Below are 22,596 nucleotides of genomic sequence, written 5' to 3'. Positions count from 1 at the left end.
GGGTCCCTGTATGTGCTGGCACAGATGTGCAGGGGATGGGCTGTGCAGGTGAAAGAGCTGTTGCCCTGTGTCCCCGCAGATCCTGACGGGCGAGGACTGGAACGAGGTGATGTACAACGGCATCCGCTCCCAGGGAGGTGTGCGTTCAGGGATGTGGTCCTCCATCTACTTCATCGTCCTCACCTTGTTTGGGAACTGTATCCACCGGGCTGCTGGGCTTTCTGTGCTGACAACCCCACCTCCTCATCCTCCCCAGGGGCGTCCCCTTCACAGAATCCCAGAATCACAGAATAATGGGGTTGGAAGAGACCTCTTCCAATCACCGAGTCCAACCTATGCCCTAACGCCTCAACTAAACTATAGCACCAAGTGCCATGTCCAGTCTTTTTTTAAACACATCCAGAGATGGTGATTCTACCACCTCCCTGGGAAGAGCATTCCAGTACTTTATTATTCTTTGGGTGAAAACCTTTTTCATAATATCCAACCTACACCTTCCCTGACGTAGCTTGAGACTGTGTCCTCTGGTTCTGTCAGTACTGCCTGGAGAAAAAGACCAACCCCAGCTGTCTGCAACCTCCCTTCAGGAAGGTGCAGAGAGCAATAAGGTCACCTCTGAGCCTCCTCTTCTCCAGGCTAAATATCCCCAGTTCCTTCAAATGTTCCTCATAGACATGTCCTTCCCCTCCCAGGTTAGGGACACCCACCACGCACCTGTGGGTGCCCCAAGGGCAGAGAAGGAGCCGTGGGGAAGGGCACTGAGGGCTGTGGGATGGGTGAGGAGTTTGTGCCTCTGGCTGGGCTCCTTGGGAGCTGCAGATACACATGTCCTTAACACACGGCTTGTGCATCCTTAGCTGCTCTCAGATACTCTGCTGAACGTCTTCTTGGCCATCGCCGTGGACAACCTGGCCAACGCCCAGGAGCTCACCAAGGTTTGTTCCTGCTGCTCCTTCTCCCGGGGACAGAGTGGGGGCAAAGCCATTTAGGCTTTGATTTGGGAGAATGCTTAAACCTGCTGGTCTTTGCAGAAACACCCACACTTCAAGTATGGCTTTATTTCGTTATTTAAACTCCCCAGTCCCGTTTGCCATCAGTCAGATGGAGATAATCCTCATCTGTTGGGTGGGACCTGATGTGGGGACTGTTATCTGCCCGAGCACTCTGGAGATGTGGAGTGGGAAGCATTTTCCAGTGGTGCCAATATTTATTCCCCATTTGCCCACAGATGTGGGCAGCAGATGTGATTTAGGATGCAATTTAGGCTGCTGCTCAGCTCCTTTTAAGACCATGCTGGGGAATATTTGTGGAACTCGAAATTGTTGGGGCACCATCTGGATAATGGTGAGCAGGAGAGAGCTGCAATGGTCAGTGCCACTCTTTGGAGCAAACCAGTGATTCTGTGGTGCCCAGATTTTTGTGGAGCTGGTGCTGTTATGTCCCTGGGGCTCACTGGAGATTTCCATGCAGGTGTAAATCTGACCAAAAAGGGGGCATGGTTTGCCTGAAGGGTGTGTGCAGGGGTCCTCCCACGGTGGGAGGGTGCGGATGGCACCTCCAGGGGAGCCCCACGGGTATCAGCAGCATCAATTAAGAGGGCGCTGAGTTTTTGAAAAGGCTGAATGCTCGCTAATGACTCCTAATGACATTCCTCGCTCGGGAGACACAGCCGTACTCATTAAAGCAATCCGGGCTCTGCCGGGGTCATTCATGGATGCCTTACCTCCCACCCGGTTTGGGGGATGCCTGTCTGGCCCCTGTGGCTGTGAAGGAGGGAGGGCTGAGCTGGTCTGTGCTCTCTGGGGTTGTCCCACCGTGCTCAGCCCAGCTCATGCCTGGAGTGGGCTGGGTTCCCTTTTGTGAGCAGCCCTGATGCCTTGGGGAAGATCTGGGGTAGTGGGGAACCTGCATCCCCACAGCACAAGGGAAATAAAGTGTCTCTGGAAGTGATGCCTTAAAATTTTATATTTTTTTCAAATCCTGTACTGCATTACTGCACAACTCTAAACTCCACATAGAATGTTAGCTGCTGTCTTCACAATTTGTTCAGACAAAACAATCCCTCTGGGCCTGAAACTCAAGGACGCCTCACAACCTCAGGCCCCAAAAAGTATGAACAAAAAGTGAAATGGGGGGGAGCAAACTGAGGGTAAACGACTTCATTACCTGAAGCTGTCATTGGAGGATTAACCCCTGAAATGTAAATGGACCAAATTTATAATTGTTTGAGAAACTTGTGACCATTTTGGTATACATCCATCTTAGGTGTAGCCCCTCCAGGAGGCTTTTGACTGCCCAAAGTGTACCTATTTAAGGTGTATCTACTATCCTTTAATGAATACCCACTGTATCCTCTTAACCTTGTCTAGCCTCTGTTCTAGGCAGCCGCCCCAAGGCATCAGAAGTACAGATCCCCCTCAACCCCTCAAGCCTTGGCATCCAGAGTTGCCCTGCACATCCCTCACTGCTCCCAGTGGCTGAGTTTTCCCTCAGAACACCAACATCCCACTGAGCAAAGCCCCTCTTTTCTCTACAGGATGAGCAGGAGGAAGAGGAGGCCTTTAACCAGAAGCATGCCCTGCAGAAAGCCAAAGAAGTCAGCCCCATGTCTGCCCCAAACATGCCTGCTATTGAGTGAGTGACTCCCCAACACCCTCCTGGTGACTCCCCCTGAGCCCAGCCAGGCTCAGAAGGGCACAGAGCTGCAGCATAGCCTGGCCTGTCTGGTTATGGGGGACTGCCAACAAGAAAAAAGGGGTCCCCACATGGGGTGAGTCCCTCTCTGGGCATCTTCCTTGAGGATGGATGGAGGTATAGGAGTGTGCTCCCCATGAGCAGCAGTGCTTTTGGAGACGTGACAGCTCTCCAGGGAGCTCTTGAAATTGCCACCCTCTACACCAAGCTGCAGCCTCAGTGCTTGGGCATGGCAAAAATATGCTAAAAGAGGCTTTCTGCCCCAAATATAGAGCTCAAGCACTCGGGGCTGATGGTAGGAGGCTGGGGGAGGAGGAAGGTATCTCGAGTTATTCTTGAGGAGGGATGATATTTGTTCCTGGGGAGTGTTTCTTCATGGCAGAGCTGCAGGAGAGCAGCCAGGGCTGGGGGAGAAGGGAGCAGTGGTGTCACAAATCTCCCTCGGGCTCCTTCCTTGGGAGCCAATGCAGTTAGGGAAGATGGAGCAGGTTTGTGAAACCATGTTTGATTGTTCAAAAATTTGATTTGGGTGCGAAAAAAAAAAGCCCCAAATCACATAAACCTCCAGCATGGTGTTAAGAAGCCTTGTCTCTGCATTTCAGCAGGAGAAATCTCTGTTTTTTCCTTCCTAGCTGCCTTTTTTCTCTTTATTTTGCGGTGTCATATGGTCTAAATCACATAAAACTTTCAAAGTCAACATTGGAATGAGGCATTTTGATTTGTTTCCCAAAACAGTACATTTCAGTACAGCTGAAGGGATTATTTTATTTTTTCCCCCCTCTTTTTATTTTTTTTTTTATTTTTTTTTTAATAGAATCCCTTCCCAGGGAATTTTAGGTTTTGTTATGCTTTGAAACACAGCCAAGCTTGTACAAGGCAGAATCTCTTTGCAGATTTGCGGAGAGAAACTGCTGTCTTCAGGAGAGGGCTGATCTGGGGGGGTCAGAGGCAGCCTTGGGAATGGCCCCCTCCCTGGTTTGGCAGTGGTGGGATGCTGTCGGATGCTGGTTTTAGGGGTAGCAGGAATGGGGTGTGCTTGTAATGCCTGCCTGACCCCCCAGCAGCCACAGATTTTACCCTGGATTGGGGCTGATGTTCATAACAAATCTGTCTGCACAAGTACTAGGGGGGTTAGGGGAGAGGTGGTGGAGTCTATGCTGGCTCTGTTTCTGGATACCAGTGGGAATGTGTTGGATGAAGTGAGGGAATAGAGAGCTTTAGGCAGCGGGAGAGGCTAAGGAATGGACAGATAGGAGAGAGGAAGAGGGGGAGATGGAATATATTAGGGCAATAAAAGATTTGCCCACACTGCACATCCCCAAAAGAGCTCTCTAGTCATTGCCAGACAGAGTTGGTTGGGAAAACAGATCTTTTCAACCTTTCCTTGTTGTTCTGGTTGCGTTGAAAGGGAGCTATTGATATTCATGGGGCTTTTTTTCCAGCTCCTCCCACTCACCAGGATGGACTGGGGTCAGTAGATGCCACGGGTTAGGCTTGATGATGTAGCCAGCCTCAGGTTTGGTGTGCTTTTGGTGGTGCTGAGCTTGTGGAGGGACAACACAGAGGTGGCTAGGGCAGAGCAGAGCTGGCACAGATGGGAGCTCAGAGCCAGGCCCTGCCTTTGGTGGCTCCATTTCCCTGCGGGTGCCTGGTGCATGCAGGCTGGCACGGGCATTCCTGCTGGCAGTGTGGGCATGGATGGGTGTTCTCACATGGCCAGGGATGGTGTGGGAGCTCTGTGTTTGCACAGCTGGGAGCAGCTGGCTTGGGGCTGCCAGCTGGGCACTGCGCGCGTTGAACAATGCCCCGGCATGCATTGGTGCTGGACGTGCTGCGTGGGTGTGTCTGGAGGCTCTGCAGCTCATTGTGGGGATGATGTGGGTGCTGGCAGCTCCAGCCCTGCCTCCAGCGTGGCACTGAGGCCTCCCCATGCATGGGGATCCATGGAGACCATAAGCACTGGCATGACTGGAGCGGCTCTCCCGTGAGCTGGGAGGGCTGAGGTTGTTAGGCCTGGAGACCTTGGAGCACCTTGAGAGGGCTGAAGAGGGATTTTTGACAAGGTGGTTTTTGACAAGTGATAGGACAAGGGGAATGCCTTCAAACTGTTGGGAAGTGAGCCTGCCAGAGCTCAAGAAGCATTTGGGCAGTGCTTTCAGGCACACAGTGGCATTCTCAGGGTTGTCCTGTGCAGGGCTGGGAGCTGGATTGAATGATCCTTGTAGGTCCCTTTGAGCTCAAGATGTTCTGTGTTTCTATGATTGCATATTCTCAGGGCAGAGTTCTTGGAGTTGTGTGTATCTGAATCCTTTCTATGCTGAGGCAAAGGTTAATGCCTGGAATCTCACCCTGCCAGCCCTGTTAACTTGCTCTGTGTGGGGGCTGCTCAGGTGACAGCAGCTCTGTGGCATCTCAGCCTGGCCTTGTGCTTTGTGTTTGCTGGGGAAGTTCACCTTCCCCTCTGTGCTCCCAGGGCAGCAGCAGCTCATGGTGGTGGCTCTGAGCATCTCAGGGCTGGCTTGATGCATTGCTCCCATGTTTCTTGGGAGAAGTGAATTTGGAGCAGTCTGAGACAGAGGCTAAGTATCCAAGGATGTCTCAGAGGTTCTGAAGGACTGGAGCCTGCACTGGTGTGGGGAAGGCTCCCAGGGAGCAGAGTGCCAGCTGGAGTGTGCCCGCCTGTGACCAGCGTGCCCGTGGGATGCCCAGGGCCAGGAGGAGCCCTGCCCAGGGAGGGGGGACAGCTCTGTGCGCTGCCCACACGAGTGGAAGGAGGGGATTGAACCCGTTTGTTTTTCCTCCGCAGAAGAGACAGGCGGAGGAGACACCACATGTCGATGTGGGAGCCACGCAGCAGCCACCTGTATGTGGGCGGCGGGGGCGCGTGTCCGTCTGTGCCTCCTGTGCTGTCTGTGCGTCCGTCCGCGGGGCCGGGGCACGCCCCACTCCCCTCGGGAGTGGGAATTCATTGTGTGTGTGTGTGTGCTGTATCCGTGTGCCCCGTTTTCCCCGCTGTGTGCGGATCCCCGTGCGCAGTGCCGCGGTGCCAGTGCCCACCCATGGCTCGCTGCCCATGGGTTTGCAGTGGGGTGTGAGCAGTGCCCGTGCCCGTCTGTGCTCCTGGGTGTTTTCCCTGTGCTGCGGGGGTGTCGGGAAGGGCACGTCTTGTCTTCTCCAGGGTGTTGTTTTACCACGCTGCAGAAGTTTAGTGGTGTAGCCCAGAAGCCCAGTGCAGCTCCTTCCCCTCAAAATCGCTGCTCCTCAAGCCTCAGGTCTGGCTTTGTACCTGGATGTGCTGGGAGAGAGGCGAGGAGAGGTCCCTGGGTGCAGCAAGAGGGCTTGGCCCGTATTTAAGGTGTCCACACAAAGGGAAGGTGGTCTCTGCCTGTGTGGGATAGGGCAAACCAGGATGCTGGCTGCTCCCAGAAGCTGGACTTGCTGCCTGAAAGCTTCAGGGCAGCAGCGAGGCTGCTGGGGCTGGTCACCCATCAGCCTGATGCTTTCTGAAGGGACACAAGCACACTCCCAGCACCAGAGGGACACTGATGAACCACCCAACTGTCTATAAACTTGGCCCTAGCCTTCCCCCTATGACTAACCACCCTCCTAACAGGACTGTGAAACCAACCCTCTGCTTCACTAGGCCACCTCCTACCAGAAGGCACCCCCACCCCACTAATCCTTGCCCTAATCCTAATCGAGACAACAAGTCTACTTATTTGCCCATTAGCACTGGGTGTATGCCTAACAGCCAACCTCACAGCAGACCACCTTTTCATCCAACTCATCTCTACAGCCACAACAGCCCTGTTCTCCACAAATACCAGCAGATTCACTCCTAACCTTACTAGTTTTCTTCTTACTAACTATCCTAGAGGCAGCAGTAGCGATAATCCAAGCCTATGTTTTCGTACTCCTACTGAGCCTCTACCTACAAGAAAATATCTAATTCTCAGTGGCACACCATTGAGCCTGTAACCCTGGTGGTGGTGCTTCCTTGTGCCTGGGGTTCCCAGATGAGATCCAGGGTGGGTGTTTCAGCGGGGGGATGCTGAGGGCAGCCGGGATGGTGACCCCTGGCCGTGCCCCGTTGCAGGCGGGAGCGGCGGCGGAGGCACCACATGTCGGTGTGGGAGCAGCGCACCAGCCAGCTTCGCCGGCACATGCAGATGTCCAGCCAGGAGGGCATCAACAAGGATGAGCCGCCCCTCATCAACCCCCACGCCAGCATCTTCCGCAGGAAGAGACCCGGGGAAGGAGTCACCCTGGAGAAATGCGCCGAGGAGCAGGGCAAGGCAGAGCGTGAAGGACCCGAGCAGCCGCTGCCAGGGGCCAACCCCGGTGGTGGGGAGGAGAGGACATCACCCCGGGCCAAGCGGGACATGTGGCAGCAGAAGTCTTGCCACGGGAACTGTGAGCCAGGAGAGCAGGATGGGGCAGGAGGCAGCATGGAGGACAGGGCGAGGATGAGGCAGAGCCAGCGGCGCAGCCGGCACCGCAGAGCCCGTGTGGAGGGCAAGGACACAGCTGGCATATTGGGGAGCCGCTCGGCCAGCCAGGAGATGGGGCTGGAGGAGGTCAGCGCTGCTGAGGGGACACAGGATGGGGACCGGCGCGGGGATGTGGCTGCTACAGAGGCGCTGATTCCCGGGGAGCCAGAGGCGAGCGGGGAGTCCATCAGGTTGGTACCTGCAGAGGACATATTGCAATCCTCACAGCTCCTCAAATTCTCTCCATCTCCTGCCCCTGTATCTTCTCACACCTCCTTTTCTCCCCTGTCCCTACTGCAGGACAAATGGGGTCCCTGCTGGCGACGCTGATCTGATTGGCACCGCCAAGAGGGGCAGCCCCCCACACGTGGCAGCCGAGCTGTGCCAGGGGAGGACGGGCACACTGACGGAGCAGGAGTGCAGCAGCCCGGACACGAGCGAGCAGGCGCTGCTGGAGCCCAGCCGCAGTGTGAGCCGCAGTGAGCCCGACCTGTCCTCCATCACCCCCAACACCGAGAAGGCCACCGAGAGCACGGCCATCATGATCGATGTGCACGACTCCGCTGTGGTACAGAGTGAGGACCCCTCTCTCTTTCCTGAGCCCCTCTCCCAGCCCTTGGGGACCCTGTGGGGGTGGAAAGCTGCTTGTGTGGGTTGTCCTGTCTGCATCCATCAGCTGGGGGGATCTCCGCGCTGCTCCTTGCAGCACCTCACCCCAGTTTTGCAGGGGGACCCAAACACCGATGCGCCAGCATCCCCTTTCTCACCTCTTCCCATCCACCCCTTCATCTGATCCATCATTTCCCACCACCCCTTCATCCAATTCATCATTTCCCTTTCCTCTCTGCCTGGGCAAAACTCTGGCATTCCCTGTTTTTCCTGGAACATCTATAGCTTCAGGCAGCTCACTGTCACTCAAACCCCTTAGCAGCATCCTGGCTGTCAAGGTGAACTGCTTTAAACAGTGTTATTAATTAACCAGCAAGGTGAAAAGTGGCCTTGTTAAACCCATTTTATCTGCTCCATGCCAGCAGCTGGTGTGTTTTCTTCCTGCCTAGTCCCTCTCCCTGTGACCGCACAGGGATTCAGAGCAGGAATTTGGGGGGGTGGCAGGGACATCCCAGGGTGTTGTCTGGGTGCAAGGTCGGGCAAAGGCTCTCGCTTTCCTGCAGTTAGCAACAAGACAGATGGCGAAGCCAGCCCCTTAAAGGAGGCTGAGACCAAAGAGGATGAGGAAGAAATGGAGAAGAAGAAGAGGAAGAAGGAAAAGAGCGAGACGGGCAAAGCCATGGTGCCGCACAGCTCCATGTTCATCTTCAGCACCACCAACCCGTGAGATGTTTTTCACTCTGGGGCTGGGGAGGGCTGCAAGGGGAAGGAGCCCCAGACATCACCAAAACCAGGAAATCCCTGTGAGAAGGGAGATGAGTGTCTCCGAAACATGCTCCCAAAGCAGCCACAGAGCTCCCCAAGCCCCACATTGCTCTCCCTCTGTGGCATGGCTCTCTCCCAAACTGCTGATTTCTAAACTGGGATTTTTATTCCTTGTTTGTTATATTTACCTGCAGTTTTCTGCTGCTCTGTAGCTCTTCCCCAGACCCAGCAGCAGCCTGGAAGAGTAAGCACCCCAATTTCTTGGGGACTCTCCCTGCCTGGCTGTGGGGCTGAGACAGCTGGAAAGAGGGACCAACAAGCCCAAACACCCCTTGGGCTCCCTTCTTCTGCTCCTCAGGCTTTGCTGCCCATCTCCCCACCCTGGAAGGTGGCATCATGGGATGGGCTTTGCACAAGGGCTGTGGCTGTATCCTGCCAGGGACTCACGGGTGGGGTGTGTGTCCCTGCAGGGTGAGGAGGGCCTGCCACTACATCGTGAACCTGCGCTACTTCGAGATGTGCATCCTGCTGGTGATTGCTGCCAGCAGCATCGCCCTCGCCGCCGAGGATCCCGTCCTCACCAACTCCGACCGCAACAAAGTGATTGCAACCCCTTCCTGCTCCCCCACCAGGGCAGGCAGAGCTCCTGCAGGGTTTGAGGGATCAGGGCAGCCCATGGTGGCACATGCATTGTGCTGTGGAATCTGATTTCTGCCCCATCACATTCTGTTGTGAACCGTGGGAGTCACCCCCAGCTTCCCCCACGTGGGGTTTAGAGCCTGGGGAGAGACCAGGATGCCTGGTCAGCTGTAAAGTGCCTTGGACTGGGGAGATGCTGGTACCGGTGTGGGGCAGGTGATCCTGGCTAGCAGTGTCATTTCCAAGCCATTTGCATGGGGAATGGTTCCCTCCTGCCTGCACAGGCTGGGTTTGGGGCTGTCCTGAACTCTTAGGGACGAGGCTGGGTTTGGGACAAACAAACCAACCCCATTTTGCTGTCCCTGAGCTAAGCAAGCTGCTGTATCTGGGTGTCTGGGTGGGCACAGTTTGCTGAGGAGCAGCTGCAGAGCACCTGTGCCCTCTGTCTGCAGGTGCTGAGGTATTTCGACTACGTCTTCACTGGTGTCTTCACCTTCGAGATGGTGATCAAGGTAAGAGCCCTGACAGGATGCAGCTTCCCTGGGAAATAGCTCAGTTCTGCAGTTCTGGTCCTCAATTTAGAAGGTGGAGACCTTAAAGTCTGGTTCTCAGCAATGCTGGTCCAGAGTGCTCAGCACCTCCTTTATCAGCCCCGAGGCTTCCACAAAATACCAAGTCCTACAGCCAGGACTCTGGGATGTGTCTGCAGTGTCCCTGTCCCCCAGCTTGGTGTCTGAGCTGCTCATCCCCTGCCTGTTTTTCTCTCTGTATCTCCCCTCCAGATGATTGACCAGGGCTTGATCCTGCAGGATGGCTCCTACTTCCGAGACCTCTGGAATATCCTTGATTTCATCGTGGTGGTGGGAGCGCTGGTGGCTTTTGCCTTGGCGTAAGTGGCCCTTGTCCTTGTCAGCTCCATGCCTCCCCTGGGCTGGGAGAAGGGTGAAATTGTGTGCTGTGGCTACTAAACTCTGATTTTGTTTTGTATTTTATTTCTGGTATGGCTCCTGGCAGTGGTGTGTGGCTGCTCCAAAGATGTTTCTCCTGGTTGGCAGAAGCTGATGAGAAAGCAGGCAGGGAGCAAGGCAAGGAAAGCTGGAGATGCTAGGAAGAAGTTTCTGGTGCAAGTGGATTTGAAACAGAGCAGAAGGGACTGTTAGAGACGGGGGAAATGGCTTAAAGGGGCCGGACCTGGAGTTACACACCTGTCATGCATCTTGGGGTGCACAGAGACAGCAAAAGCTGCAGCCTGCTAGGTGGAGCTGCCCTGCGAACACATTTGTGCTGGAAATGGTAGCCCTGGCTGGTGACTTTTCCCTCTGGTCTGAGTGGGACATTGCTCTGGACCCCTGCAGGAATGGGGATGAGGCTGGTGGGGCTTGTGCCAGTATCCTCTGAGGCATCACAGAGAGGGCTGTGTGCTTGCCCTGCAGCATCCCCACTGAGCATTGCTTGGAGATTGGGCCCTGGCACTGAGCTTGTGGCACCTGTGGCTACTGGGGTGTGCCATGGAGGGCAGGAGCACGCAGGGATGAGTTTCCTGCTGCTCTGATGTGCCCTGTGCTGCTGGCTGGGGCAGGGGGTGCTGTGACAGCATTCACAAGGGTCTCAGGATGAGGGAAGAGACGAGGATCTGACTCCATGTTTCAGAAGGCTTGATTTATTATTTTATGATATACATTAAAACTATACTAAAAGAATAGAAGAAAAGGTTTCATCAGAAGGCTGGCTAAGAATAGAATAGGAAGGAATGATAACAAAGGTTTGCGGCTCGGACTCTCTGCTTGAGCTAGCTGGGCTGTCATTAGCCATTAATTAGAAACATCTAACGTGTGGACTAATCACAGATCTACTTGTTGCATTCCACAGCAACAGATAATCAATGTTTACATTTTGTTCCTGAGCCTTCTCAGCTTCTCAAGAAGAAAAATCCTGAAAGGATTTTCCATAAAAAATATCTGTGACAGGGTGCAGTGAGCACAGGGAGGGATGTGTGGTGCCAAGGTGGTGCTGGCAGGGAAGGGGCACCCCCTGGTCCATCCCCAGGACTGTGCTGTCCCATTGCAGGGAGAGGAGCAGAGAGGAGAGGCTCAGGCTCCTTTGTCACGCTGTTGTTCTCTCTTTGTGCCTGTGACACTGGCAGCAGTGGCTGCTGACAGGGAGCCTTGGCCACAGCTCAGGTACCGTGTGGGGCTCCCTGGATGGATTACAGTCCACAATCCATCCCTCCCACCTCACCTCACACTGGGAAGCAGCTCCTTCTCCCGTTTCTTACCCACCTGTGCCCCTCTGGCTCATTACTTGTGCCTTCCTCACCCTCCTGACCCGGCGCTTCCAGCCCTGCTCTCTCCTTGGGAAGAGCATGGGAGAATTCAGCTCGCCCAGCACAGGGATGGAGCAGCCCCTGGGCAGGGCAGGGGGCTGAGCACAGACCATGGGGAAGGGGCTGGGGGCACGTTTGTAGACTGGGGACAATGCTCTGAGCCTCTGGGAGGCCACACAGGCCACCAGGAGGGTGGATGGAGCATCTCCAGGGCCTGGCTGATCCCTGCTCTGCCAGGACAGCCCCTCAGCATCAGCAGCATTGTTTGAGCAGGAGGACAAAGGAGCCTTTTCTTTCCAAGGCAACTTCCATCAAGAGTTTTGATGGCTGAAGGAGCACAGGTTGTTGGCTCAGCCTGCTCCTGGGTGGAGGGGTGTCCTCACCTGTGGTGTTTGTGAGAGTCCCCAGGACAAGGTGAGAGATGAGGATTTGACTTCATGTTCTCAGAAGGCTGATATTATTGATATGATATGATATAATATTATATTATATTATATTTACATTAAATTATATTATATTACATTATAATAATATGTATACATATTATATACACACACATAAATATAATATGTATACATATTATTATAATGTACATACAATACATATATAATATTATATAATATTATTCTATACTGAAACTATACTAAAGAAAGAGAAAGGATACATCAGAAGGCTTAACAACAAGAATGATAATGAAAACTCGTGACTGACTCAGAGAGTCTGACACAGCTGGCTGTGACTGATCATTAATTAAAAACAATTCACATGGACCCAATCAAACATGCACCTGTTGGTGAACAATGTCCAAGCCACATTCCAAAGCAGCAAACACAGGAGAAGGAAATCAGATATTTTTTGTTTTCATTCCCCTCTGAGGCTTCTCAGCTTCCCAGGAGAAAATCCTGGACAAAGAGGATTTTTCAGAAAATGTCATGGTGACCCTCACCAGTGCACAGGAATTGCTTGCTGTCCCCTTGCCCTCACCCCACAAGGGTGGCACAGTTCCTGTGGTGGCCCTGCAGCTGGCAGGGGATGTGGGGGAGCTGCCTGGCACCTTCCAGCCCTGCTTGGCCCCTGCCTGCTGAGGGAAGGACGTTCCCTCCGGGCATGGGGCAGCTGAATTCTCGAGGGTGAGGATGTGTGGAGAAGGCCTTGGCATTTCCACACACAGGTTTGCAGTGAGCACCGGTGTCTCCTGCTCTCTCCTGCAATTGTAACTGGGCAGATGCTGAGCTGCTTGTGCCATGGATGGGGATTTTGTCCTGTAAACCTTCAGGATTGTCTGTCTGTCTTCCCCGCCTCCAGCCTGGCTCCTGCTGCAGGAGGTGAGCTCATGGCTTGGGCAGTGAGGGGAACAAAGGCCTCACGGTGATTTCTGATGGGTTCATGCATTATAAAGCATTTCTAAGAACACCTGCCTCTGCCCTCGGCAGCCCAAGGAGCTGCAGGATATTCACCAGCTCTCCATGTCCCAGCCTGCCACCCTCCCTCCCAGCCTCCCTCCTGATCCCCAGGGGAAAACTCTGGTGCTAAAGTTCCAATCCGTCTCCTTTTCTTCTCCCTCCGTGAGCTCTTTGATGTGGGGCCAGGGCACGGGGAATGTTCTCCTTCTTCTCCTTTCTCCTTCTTTCTCTTTCTTTCTGCTTTTCCTTCTCCTCCCTCCTTCTCCTTCACCTTCTCCTTTCTCCTTCTTTCTCCTTTCTGCTTTTCCTTCTCCTCCCTCCTTCACTTTCTCCTTTCACCTTCTCTTCCTCCTCCTCCTCTCCTTCTCCTTCTTTCTCCTCCTCTTCTCCCTTCTCCTTTTTTCTCTCCCTCTCCTTCTCTTCTCCTTTCCCCTTCTCCTTCCTCCTTCTCCCTCTCCCTCTCCTTTTCTTTTCTTGTTCTCCTTCTCCTTTCTCCTCCTTCTCCTTCTTTCTCCTTCTTTCTCCTTTTCCTTCTCCTCCCTCCTTCCTCCTTCTCTGCCTCCTCCTCCTCTCCTCCTTCTCCTCTTTTCTCATTTATACTTCTCCTTCTTTCTCCTTCTCCTCCTCTTCTCCCTTCTCCTTCTCTCCTTTCTCCTTTCTCCTTTCTCCTTCTCCTCCTCTCCTCCATGGTGCTGGGTGGGAGCAGCAGTGCCTGTGGAGTGTGGTGATTACCTGGATGAGACCAGCTGGTGCCTGAGTCCAGCACTTCCCAGCAGGAATTCTGGGGTGTTCCATGCAGGTTTCCTGCCCCTCCTGCCTCCCTCTTCACTCTGGTTTTCCCTCAGGGGTGGCTGTGGAGCACAGCAGGATGTTTGGAGCTGGTTCAGCAGTGCCACATCCAAATCTCTGACCACCAAGTGTCCACCCACAAAGCCGTCTCTCTGTGAGCCACTGTGGTTTGTCCACTGCTCCCTCAGAGGCCACAAATCCTGGGAGAGGCTGTCTCCATTCATCTCTGGCTCTCCACGTGGAAAGCTAATCCATCAATCCATGCACAGTCTAAATAAAAAGCTGTAAATCTCTAAGGAGTTCAAATTAAATTAGCTGAAATAACCAGAACCACAAGTAAAGACCCTGCTGGCTTTTGCCTCCCTCTGAGGCTGCAGTTCTCAGCAGTTTTGCAGAGCTGTCCAGGGCTGGTAGAAGGGTTGGTACAGAGGTTGAGTGGCCAGTGTGGAGCCCTGGCTGTGCAGGGGCTGATTACCCAGCAGAGGGGCTTCTTTCCTTGCAGCATCTCCTTGTGCCCACTGGGTCTGGAAGAAAGAAGGACCCCTAGGTACTGCAGAATAACCTGGTGTGAGGCAGGTCAGGGCACCACAGAAGTGCTGCAAAGTTAAGCTGTCACCTTTTCAGCACACCTCCCACATTCTGGACTGACACACAGCCAGGGGCTGGGGTGAGTTTGATGTGTTTAAGGAAAAGTTTTGCTTACAGGCTTTGCCCCAAGTGCTGAGCGCTCTGTGTGCACATGGCAGGGACTTGGCTCAAGCAGGGACAGAGGTTTGGTTACAGCCAGGGACCTTGGAGCCCACCTTGGCTTGTACAATTGGAGCATCCTGCTGGCTTGCAGGAGACCCTGCACTGCAGCTCAGGCTCAGTGCAGCTCTCAGTGGAGGTGATTGAGCAGAATTTGGATGGGAACTATTGTGGCTTGCAGGTGGGTTCCCTTGGAGGCACCTGCCTTTGGCTCACTGACCCCACAGCTCCTGGCTGAGGAGCACTGGGCCTTCCTGCTGCTGCCCACTGTCCCAACTCCATGCAGGTTCCTCTTCCAGCAGAGCTTTCACCACATGCCCCCCACCCAAAACCTCCAGCAGGGAGGGCAGGAGGGGATTCTGGAGGAGTTCCTCCCTGGAGATGTGCCCCATCCTGAAGGCTACAACATGGTCTACACACTGTGCCTTTCTCCTCAGGTCTGGGGTGGTGGGCAGCTACTGCAGGGTCCCCATGCAGCTCCCCTGACCCTTTTCTCACCTTCCTCCTCTCTTTCTTTTTCCACCTCTCTGCTGGTGCTGCTTGCTGGCTGCTGGGCTGGATCGCCGACAGGAATGCTTTGGGGTAACTATGGTGCTCCTGGGAATGCAGGGGGGGTGGCTGCAGCTGGAGCTCACTCTGTCCCACACCTGGGCTGACCCTCAGCTGCGTTTTCAGGGGCTGCAACATGCTGCTCTTCAGGCACTCCTGAGGGCTGAAGGGATTCCCCATAGCAGGTGTCAATCACTGCACGTGGGGTGGCCTTGGTGACAACTTGCACCAGATGAGTGCTGCCCTCAGATATCCCAGGCCTTTATCCAGGCCCTATTTCTGAGCAAAGCAGTGAGTCCTAGGTTCGTCTGTACAGTTGCTTCCCATGCATGTGAGGGCTGTGCTCCTAGGGAGGGCTATTAATTAGTGGTTTTGTTTACATCTCGTAATGATTAAGCCCATTATTGTACTCCCTGTTGCATTAACCCTCGCCAAGGAGCTGTGTAATTGGGAGCATCTGTTGTTACAAGTAATTTCCTTGACATTTTTTCGAGGGTGCCTGGTGGAGCCAAGCTGTGCCACCTTCACCAGGACCTCGAGATCCAGGCTTTGGTTAAACAAGAAAAAAAATCCTACCTGGTATTGTGATATTGTGATTAGGGAATAATCATCATATGCAAGAATTGAGGGTCATGAGGGGGCTTTTAAAGAATTCTCCTGGTAAACTCTGCCTCCCTCAGCTGATTTGGGGTGAAGGCAAGAACAGCTCTGATCTGGAGAAACCTTTGAGACCCTCCCAAGGGTCCAACTCCTGTGCCTTAGTCAGGGACACCTTCCACTAGACCAGGCTGTTCAGGGCCCCATCTAACTTTGTCTGGAACACTTCCAGGGATGAGGCACCCACAATTTCCCTGGCAATGTGGACCCCCTTGAGCAAACCTCCCTCGTTTTATTCTGCATCTCTTGCAACGGGAAGGAAACAATTTGCAGCGGCGGTGACCCTGCACAAGCCCTGTTTACAAACAGCGTGTGGCTGTGCCCTGCAAACCTCCTGGCACTGTCTGCCCTAGCCCTGGCACTGCTTCCTACAGCGAGGGGTTTGTTGAGGTCTCTGGAAGGGTGCTAATCCCAGGAAAAAGGGGATTACCTGGTTTTCCATCTCTGCTGGCTGTTGGAGGAGCTGTGTTGAGGTGGGCTGGGAGCTCAGCAGTGTTTGTGCCCCTCCTGTTCCCATCTTCACCGTGCTGGGGGGGTGTTGTTGGCAGTTCAGCTCCCCAGGGCACCCAGGTCTACAAGGTTATTGTCTCTCTGTTCCACTTTTGGGTGTGTGTGCCTCCCTCTGATGTGGCAGGACCAACAAGGGCCGGGATATCAAGACCATCAAGTCCCTCCGTGTGCTGCGGGTCTTGAGGCCCCTGAAAACCATCAAGAGGCTGCCCAAGCTGAAGGTAATGAGCTCCATCTCCTGCATCACATCCTCTTCTCCTCTTCCCTGGGAGCAGGGACCATCCCAGTTATTTGTTTGTGAGCAATAAACAAGTTGTTTTCAAAGCTTTTGGGGTGTTCTACGAGCCCTTTGTATCTGGAGGTTCAAGGAATTTTTGAAAGCAAGCCTGGAGCACTGCAGAGTGTCCAGAATATTTCCTCTGCCAGGGAAGGTGGGGCTTGAGTGGACAAAATGGAGCAAAGCCCAGATGTTCTCCTGAAAAATAGGCTGCCCTGGTTTTGGAGAGCTCAAATCTCTTTGGGAAGTTTTTAATCTTTCCCACCAGAGCAGGTTGCAAACAGCTTGGGGTTTTGTGTGCTGTGCTGTCACAGTGTTGTACTGGAGAGGGATTTCCCATCTCAATAATTGGATTATTTCTGCATCACAGGTAGGATTATGAATTTCCCTACCTTAGCTGATGGGGTACAAAACCAAAAAAAGAGTATGAGAACGAGGAAGCCCCTTTTTTTCACTTTTAAGTGGTTTGGCTGATTGATGAGACCTGGGTGCCACCCCAAAAACATGAGGGTTGACCCCAGCTTTTCTTCCTGATCAGTGGATGGAGTCAGCCCGTGTCAGTTCCTTTCTGGAAGTGCCTGTCTCCATCAGGGATACAGGGATAAGGAAAATGAAACATGATCCCATGAAACAAGGATCAGGACAACCCCCACTTGAAGTGCTGTGAGAGCCAGGGCTGAGAGCACTAAGGAACGTGCTGTTCTGGCAGGCAGAAGTATTTGCTCTGTCCTGCTATTGGGGTGATGCAAAATGATGAAGTGCTCGCTAATTAGTCTTGAGTGCTGCTAATTGCATCATTAGGATGGTCCCCCATCTGCTTCCCTGGTTGCAGAGAACACCGAGGACACAAATATCCATTCCTGGTGCTGTCTCAGGGGCTGCATGGTGCCTACATGTGTGCTGTGGGTGCTCTGGGTGTTAACCTCGTTCACAAAATAACTTTTGGCCTGGGAGAAGGCCCAGCTCTTTCCCTCTTTACCCAGCAAGTAACCTGGTCTTGGTGCAGGTCTGTGGGTTCCCCAGGGTGACCTCTGCCCTCTCTTCCAGGCTGTTTTTGACTGTGTAGTGACATCTCTCAAGAACGTCTTCAACATCCTCATTGTCTACAAGCTCTTCATGTTCATCTTCGCCGTCATTGCCGTGCAGCTCTTCAAGGGGAAGTTCTTCTACTGCACTGACAGCTCCAAGGACACGCAGAAGGACTGCATGTGGGTGCCCTGGGGAGTAGCTCTGGTGCTTCTCACCCCTCTGGCAAGGGCAGGGTGCTGGGTCGTGTCTGGTGTGGGTCCCTGTTAAGTCCTTGCTCCTGGGGACAGCATGGGCTGAACCCCATCCCCAGTGCTGTGGCCCATCCTTCTGTGGAGTGCAGAGCCCTTAATTTGCTCCTGTTCTTTCCTTCTTCTCTCTTCTGTTTTACTTTCCCCTTCTCCCTCCTCTTCCTCATGGCTGAAGGGAGGAGAGGTGACCCCCACACACCCATGCTGCCCCCAGGGTTCAAACCCGCCATCCCACACTCTGGCAGCCAAAAAACCCCAAGGTCACTGCTCCCTGTCCTCCTTGCAGAGGGAACTATGTGGACCATGAGAAGAACAAGATGGAGGTGAAATGCAGGGAGTGGAAGCGGCACGAGTTTCACTATGACAACATCATCTGGGCTCTGCTCACCCTGTTCACAGTGTCCACGGGCGAGGGGTGGCCCCAGTGAGTATTCTGCTCCTCTGTCCCCTCCCATAGGGGTGGACACCCTGTTGGGGTGGTCAGGTTACACCCAGTGAGACTGAGAGAGGAGCTGCTGGGCTGGGAGGTGGAGAGAATAACACCTCATAAACATAAATTACACCAGCACAAGAGAGGTTTTAGCCCTGCTATGAGGCTGGGGCCGTGGCTGGGGTTAGCTTCTTCCTTAGGGAGTGAATGATGGAAAATGCCTTTTCTGTGCGGCCTGAAGATATATTTGAAGTCAATATTAGGGATAACGGTAGGACTGGACCTCTCTAAATGCCCATGTGAGCTTGGGCAATATTTTTTTCTCTGTGTGCAGAGCACAGGAAAATCCATTTTCCATCAGGGACGTGGCAAAGCACCATAAAACAAACTGCAGCCATTTAAAAGGGTCATCCTTGAAAGCAGATTAGGACAGAGCTTTACCTTGTCATTACACAAGAGTGGACAGACAGAGCTGGGTCCCGTTGGAAGTGATGGATGTACCCCTGGTTGCTTTTCTCCACCTCTCTGCCCACAGGGTGCTGCAGCACTCGGTGGATGTGACGGAGGAGGACCGTGGGCCCAGCCGCAGCAACCGCATGGAGATGTCCATTTTTTACGTCGTCTACTTCGTGGTCTTCCCCTTCTTCTTCGTCAACATTTTCGTGGCTCTCATCATCATCACCTTCCAAGAGCAAGGAGACAAAATGATGGAGGAGTGCAGCCTAGAGAAGAATGAGGTATGGTCTGGGGAGGGGGAATGAGGACATTTCCATGGGGCTTTCAGCAATTTGGGAGCTTGGAACTCCCTTGCTATCGAAAAGGTGAGAAACCCATGAGCCTGCTGCCTTCCCAGATCATGAAGGAAGGAATTGTGGCAGCCACCAGCACCTCCCTGTAGTATTTTCTGGGGTCCCCTGTGGCAGGAAGGAATGATAAATCTGACTCCATGTTCTTAGAAGGCTAATCTATTATGATATGGTATGATATGGTATGATATGGTATGATATGATATGATATGATATGATATGATGTTATATTATATTATATTAATTATATAAAAGAATACTAAAACTATACCAAGGAATAGAGAAAGGATACTTACAGAAGGCTTAACAAGATAATAATGAAAAACTCGTGACTCTCTCTTCAGAGTCTGACACAGCCTGACCGTGAGTGGTCATTAAGTCAAAACAATTCACATGTTGGATAAACAATCTCCAAAGCAGCACAAACATTCCAAAGCATCAAAACACATTTCACATTTCACATTCCAAAACAGCAAGACACAGGAGAAGCAAATGAGATAATATTGTTTTCCTTTTTCTCTGAGGCCTCTCAGCTTCCCAGGACGTGAAGGGATTTTCCAGAAAGTATGATGGTGACATTCCCAGGTGTCCGTGGGGGTCTGATGGGCATTATTTTGTTGCAGAGGGCCTGCATTGACTTTGCCATCAGTGCCAAGCCCCTGACGAGGTACATGCCCCAGAACAGACACACCTTCCAGTACCGCGTGTGGCACTTTGTGGTGTCCCCGTCCTTCGAGTACACCATCATGGCCATGATAGCCCTCAACACCGTGGTGCTCATGATGAAGGTGAGCTGGGGCTCAGAGGGAGGCTGTCCCCTTCGTCTGGAGCAGTAGGATCAGTCAGGATGGGAGCAGAGGGAATTTTGGTTGTGGAGGTGCTTTGAGACAGTGTGTGAATTCCCTGGGCACATGCCCGGGAAACAACACAGGACCCAAACTGGAGGTGGCACCTTTTCTAAAGGAAATGACCCAAATTATTTAGACCTCTTAACTACTGCAGGCAGGCCTGGATTTCCTCTGTGCCACCTTCTTAGAAGGAATGGCATCTGTCCTGGGAGAGGGGTGGAGAGAGCAAGGAGATGTTCTTGATGCCTCCAAGACAAGCAATGTGGACCACCACAGGCCTGTCCTGAGGGAGGGGTGAGGAAAAGAAGGAATTCTGGAGGCAGCCAGGGCATCAAACATAGGCCATGTCAGGTCTGTGCTGGGACAGTCACCAGCCCCGAGGCTGGCAGGCTCCTCCTGGCTAGTGCTGTCTCTGTTTCCATCAGTACTATTCTGCTCCATACACCTATGAGCTGGCCCTGAAGTACCTGAACATTGCCTTCACCATGGTGTTCTCCCTGGAGTGCGTCCTCAAGATCATTGCCTTTGGCTTCCTGGTGAGTGCCTGCTCCTGTTCTTTACGAGGGTGTTCATTTGCACTTTGGCAGTGTGAAAGAAGGAAGGGAAGGTGTTAATAAAGTGAGCTTGCTGCTACTTATTTTGGATCCTGGCCTAAGAGCTGCTTTTGGGCTGGAGTTCTGTGGTTCTCATTGCACTTCCCAGTGCTGGGAAAAGCCACACTGCTGTTTTACTTCTTGCCTTGTGCTCTGTGCCTGGGCTGTGCATGTTCTGTGCTGTTCCACATGCTGGGGGCTGTGCTCCCTTGTCCCCACAAGTCAGGAGATGCTGCTGCACTTCTGTCCTTGTGCTGTACCCGAGCAGCAGTGAGACCTCCCTGACAGATTCACAGTGCTAAAACTCCCAGCTGCTCATTTGGTATCTGAAACCACGGATTGCTGTTTCTTCAGCTATTCCTTGCTGCTTATGGGACACAAAGCCCACTGCCAGGAGGGTTTCTAGCCACCCTTCTTGCTCCCAGTAGCACCAGTCATGGTCACGTTTGGTGTTGTGCCAGCTGCTGTGTGTTTGGAGTTTGTCACAAACAGGACAGGGATACATTCCTTGAGCTTTATTGCAGCATCAGCCTCATTACATGGTTGAGACAATAGAAAGCTGGCAAAAGCTCACATCTTGCCATCAACAGCCAAATATTTCTTTGTTACAAAGCATTTAAAAAACTTTCTAGCTAATAGCACATTGCTAAAGCTTACAGATGATTGTTCTAGCCAGTCATTAAAAGCACATTTACACCTGCTTCACACAATGCTTGCTTGTCTGCTCTCTAATAACAACACACAAAACTCCATTTTTAAGCTTAAAACCTTCTACTATCTTTCTAAGCATATTTTTCTGCAATCCTAAGGTCTGTATTAGCCAAGCCTAAAACTCAAGCTATTGTTTCATGTCCTTGCTTGCTGTACTATTGTAACTTTTTCTACTTTCAGACTTTGGAGCTGCAGCTAGTTTTACTTTCTCTGTTCTTTCTGTTTCCAAGGCCTGCTTTTACAGCTTTCTGAAAATCTTCTTACCTTTACTGTTTCCCACACTGCTGCACAAACAGCAGGGGCTGAGATGTGTCCAGGTGTCTGTGAAGAGGAGGGCACAGCAGCCTCCTGGCTGTGAGGGTCAAGGTGCCGAGCTGTTGTAGCCTCATCTAGGCTGTGGCTGCTTCTCCTGATCCCATTTGCCAGGGTGGTCTGTTGGAGGCATGAATCATCTCCCAGGAAGAGCTGCTTGCTGCAGGCATGCTCAGGTCTGCTGTTGTCTCAGACACAGGACGGTGTTCCACACTGTGGCTGCATACAAATGGGCTCTGAGGTCTCCACCACTGCCCATGAGCAGCTTTGGCCTGTGGCCCAGCACCCTTCAGACCTGCCATCCCTGAGCTCAAATCCACGCTCCCTCTCTCCCTCTTTCTTTTGCAGAATTATTTTCGGGACACGTGGAACATCTTTGACTTCATCACGGTCATCGGCAGCATTACGGAGATCATCCTGACAGACACCAAGGTGAGGCAGGGGCTGGGAGCAGCGGGCTGTGGGGTGGTGCTGGGAGCCCCCAGCTCCCTCTGACCCTCTCATCTCCCCCCAGCTGGTGAACACCAGCAGCTTCAACATGAGCTTCCTGAAGCTTTTCCGGGCTGCTCGGCTCATCAAGCTGCTCCGTCAGGGTTACACCATCCGCATCCTGCTCTGGACCTTTGTGCAGTCCTTCAAGGTCAGTCTCCTGTGTCCTGACCTCTTGCCAGGTGTCCTGGTTTAGGGCAAATTTGGGAGAAAACCTCCAAAAGGGGGCCCCTCCAGAAAGCAAACCCACATGGGCCCTTTCCCCTAATCCTAACCCTAACCCTCCCCAGCCAGTTTGGGAAGGATTACTTGGAGACAAGTGGAAAGAACCTGTTTATTTAACAGGTACAGCACCCCCCAGCACACAAAATTAACAATACCAGATGACAAAACTCTTTCACTGCTCTGAAAAAGATGACAAATTCAGAAAGTCTGTCTTGGGGGTGGTCGCTCTGTTATCAGTCCCTCCAGCGCTGGGGCAGCTGCTGCAGCCACAGGGTGCAAGCTCTCAGTGTTTCCCAGGTCCCAGTCTGGAGCAGCTTCAAGTTGGTCCAAAAAAGGGAAAGTAAAAACAGTCCAGGGAAAAATTCGGACTGCTTAGCTAAACTAACTAATGAACAGAAGCAAAAAGCAAGAGCAAAAGTAAAGCAAAACCCAAGCAAAAAGCCAAAGCAGCAT

General features: G+C 52.7%; 1 protein-coding gene across 1 annotated transcript in view; it reads left to right on the top strand.

Moving 5' to 3' along the window:
• Window positions 1-22,596, top strand: part of CACNA1E (calcium voltage-gated channel subunit alpha1 E) — a 104,681-nt gene that overhangs the window by 57,063 nt on the left and 25,022 nt on the right. Inside the window, exons 17-35 of the mRNA XM_059477931.1 lie at window positions 80-197; window positions 868-935; window positions 2,537-2,634; window positions 5,501-5,557; window positions 6,791-7,375; window positions 7,485-7,759; window positions 8,357-8,516; window positions 9,029-9,158; window positions 9,650-9,709; window positions 9,980-10,086; window positions 15,030-15,041; window positions 16,300-16,396; window positions 17,500-17,660; window positions 18,016-18,153; window positions 18,695-18,896; window positions 19,589-19,753; window positions 20,239-20,349; window positions 21,778-21,861; window positions 21,944-22,069. Of these exons, the coding sequence (XP_059333914.1) occupies window positions 80-197; window positions 868-935; window positions 2,537-2,634; window positions 5,501-5,557; window positions 6,791-7,375; window positions 7,485-7,759; window positions 8,357-8,516; window positions 9,029-9,158; window positions 9,650-9,709; window positions 9,980-10,086; window positions 15,030-15,041; window positions 16,300-16,396; window positions 17,500-17,660; window positions 18,016-18,153; window positions 18,695-18,896; window positions 19,589-19,753; window positions 20,239-20,349; window positions 21,778-21,861; window positions 21,944-22,069 (2,754 nt within the window). The remainder of the gene's footprint in view (window positions 1-79; window positions 198-867; window positions 936-2,536; window positions 2,635-5,500; window positions 5,558-6,790; window positions 7,376-7,484; window positions 7,760-8,356; window positions 8,517-9,028; window positions 9,159-9,649; window positions 9,710-9,979; window positions 10,087-15,029; window positions 15,042-16,299; window positions 16,397-17,499; window positions 17,661-18,015; window positions 18,154-18,694; window positions 18,897-19,588; window positions 19,754-20,238; window positions 20,350-21,777; window positions 21,862-21,943; window positions 22,070-22,596) is intronic.

The sequence above is a fragment of the Ammospiza nelsoni genome, chromosome 9 (genome assembly GCF_027579445.1).
Source record: "Ammospiza nelsoni isolate bAmmNel1 chromosome 9, bAmmNel1.pri, whole genome shotgun sequence".
NCBI classification, from domain to species: domain Eukaryota; kingdom Metazoa; phylum Chordata; class Aves; order Passeriformes; family Passerellidae; genus Ammospiza; species Ammospiza nelsoni.
This window is presented reverse-complemented; position numbering and strand designations above follow the sequence as displayed.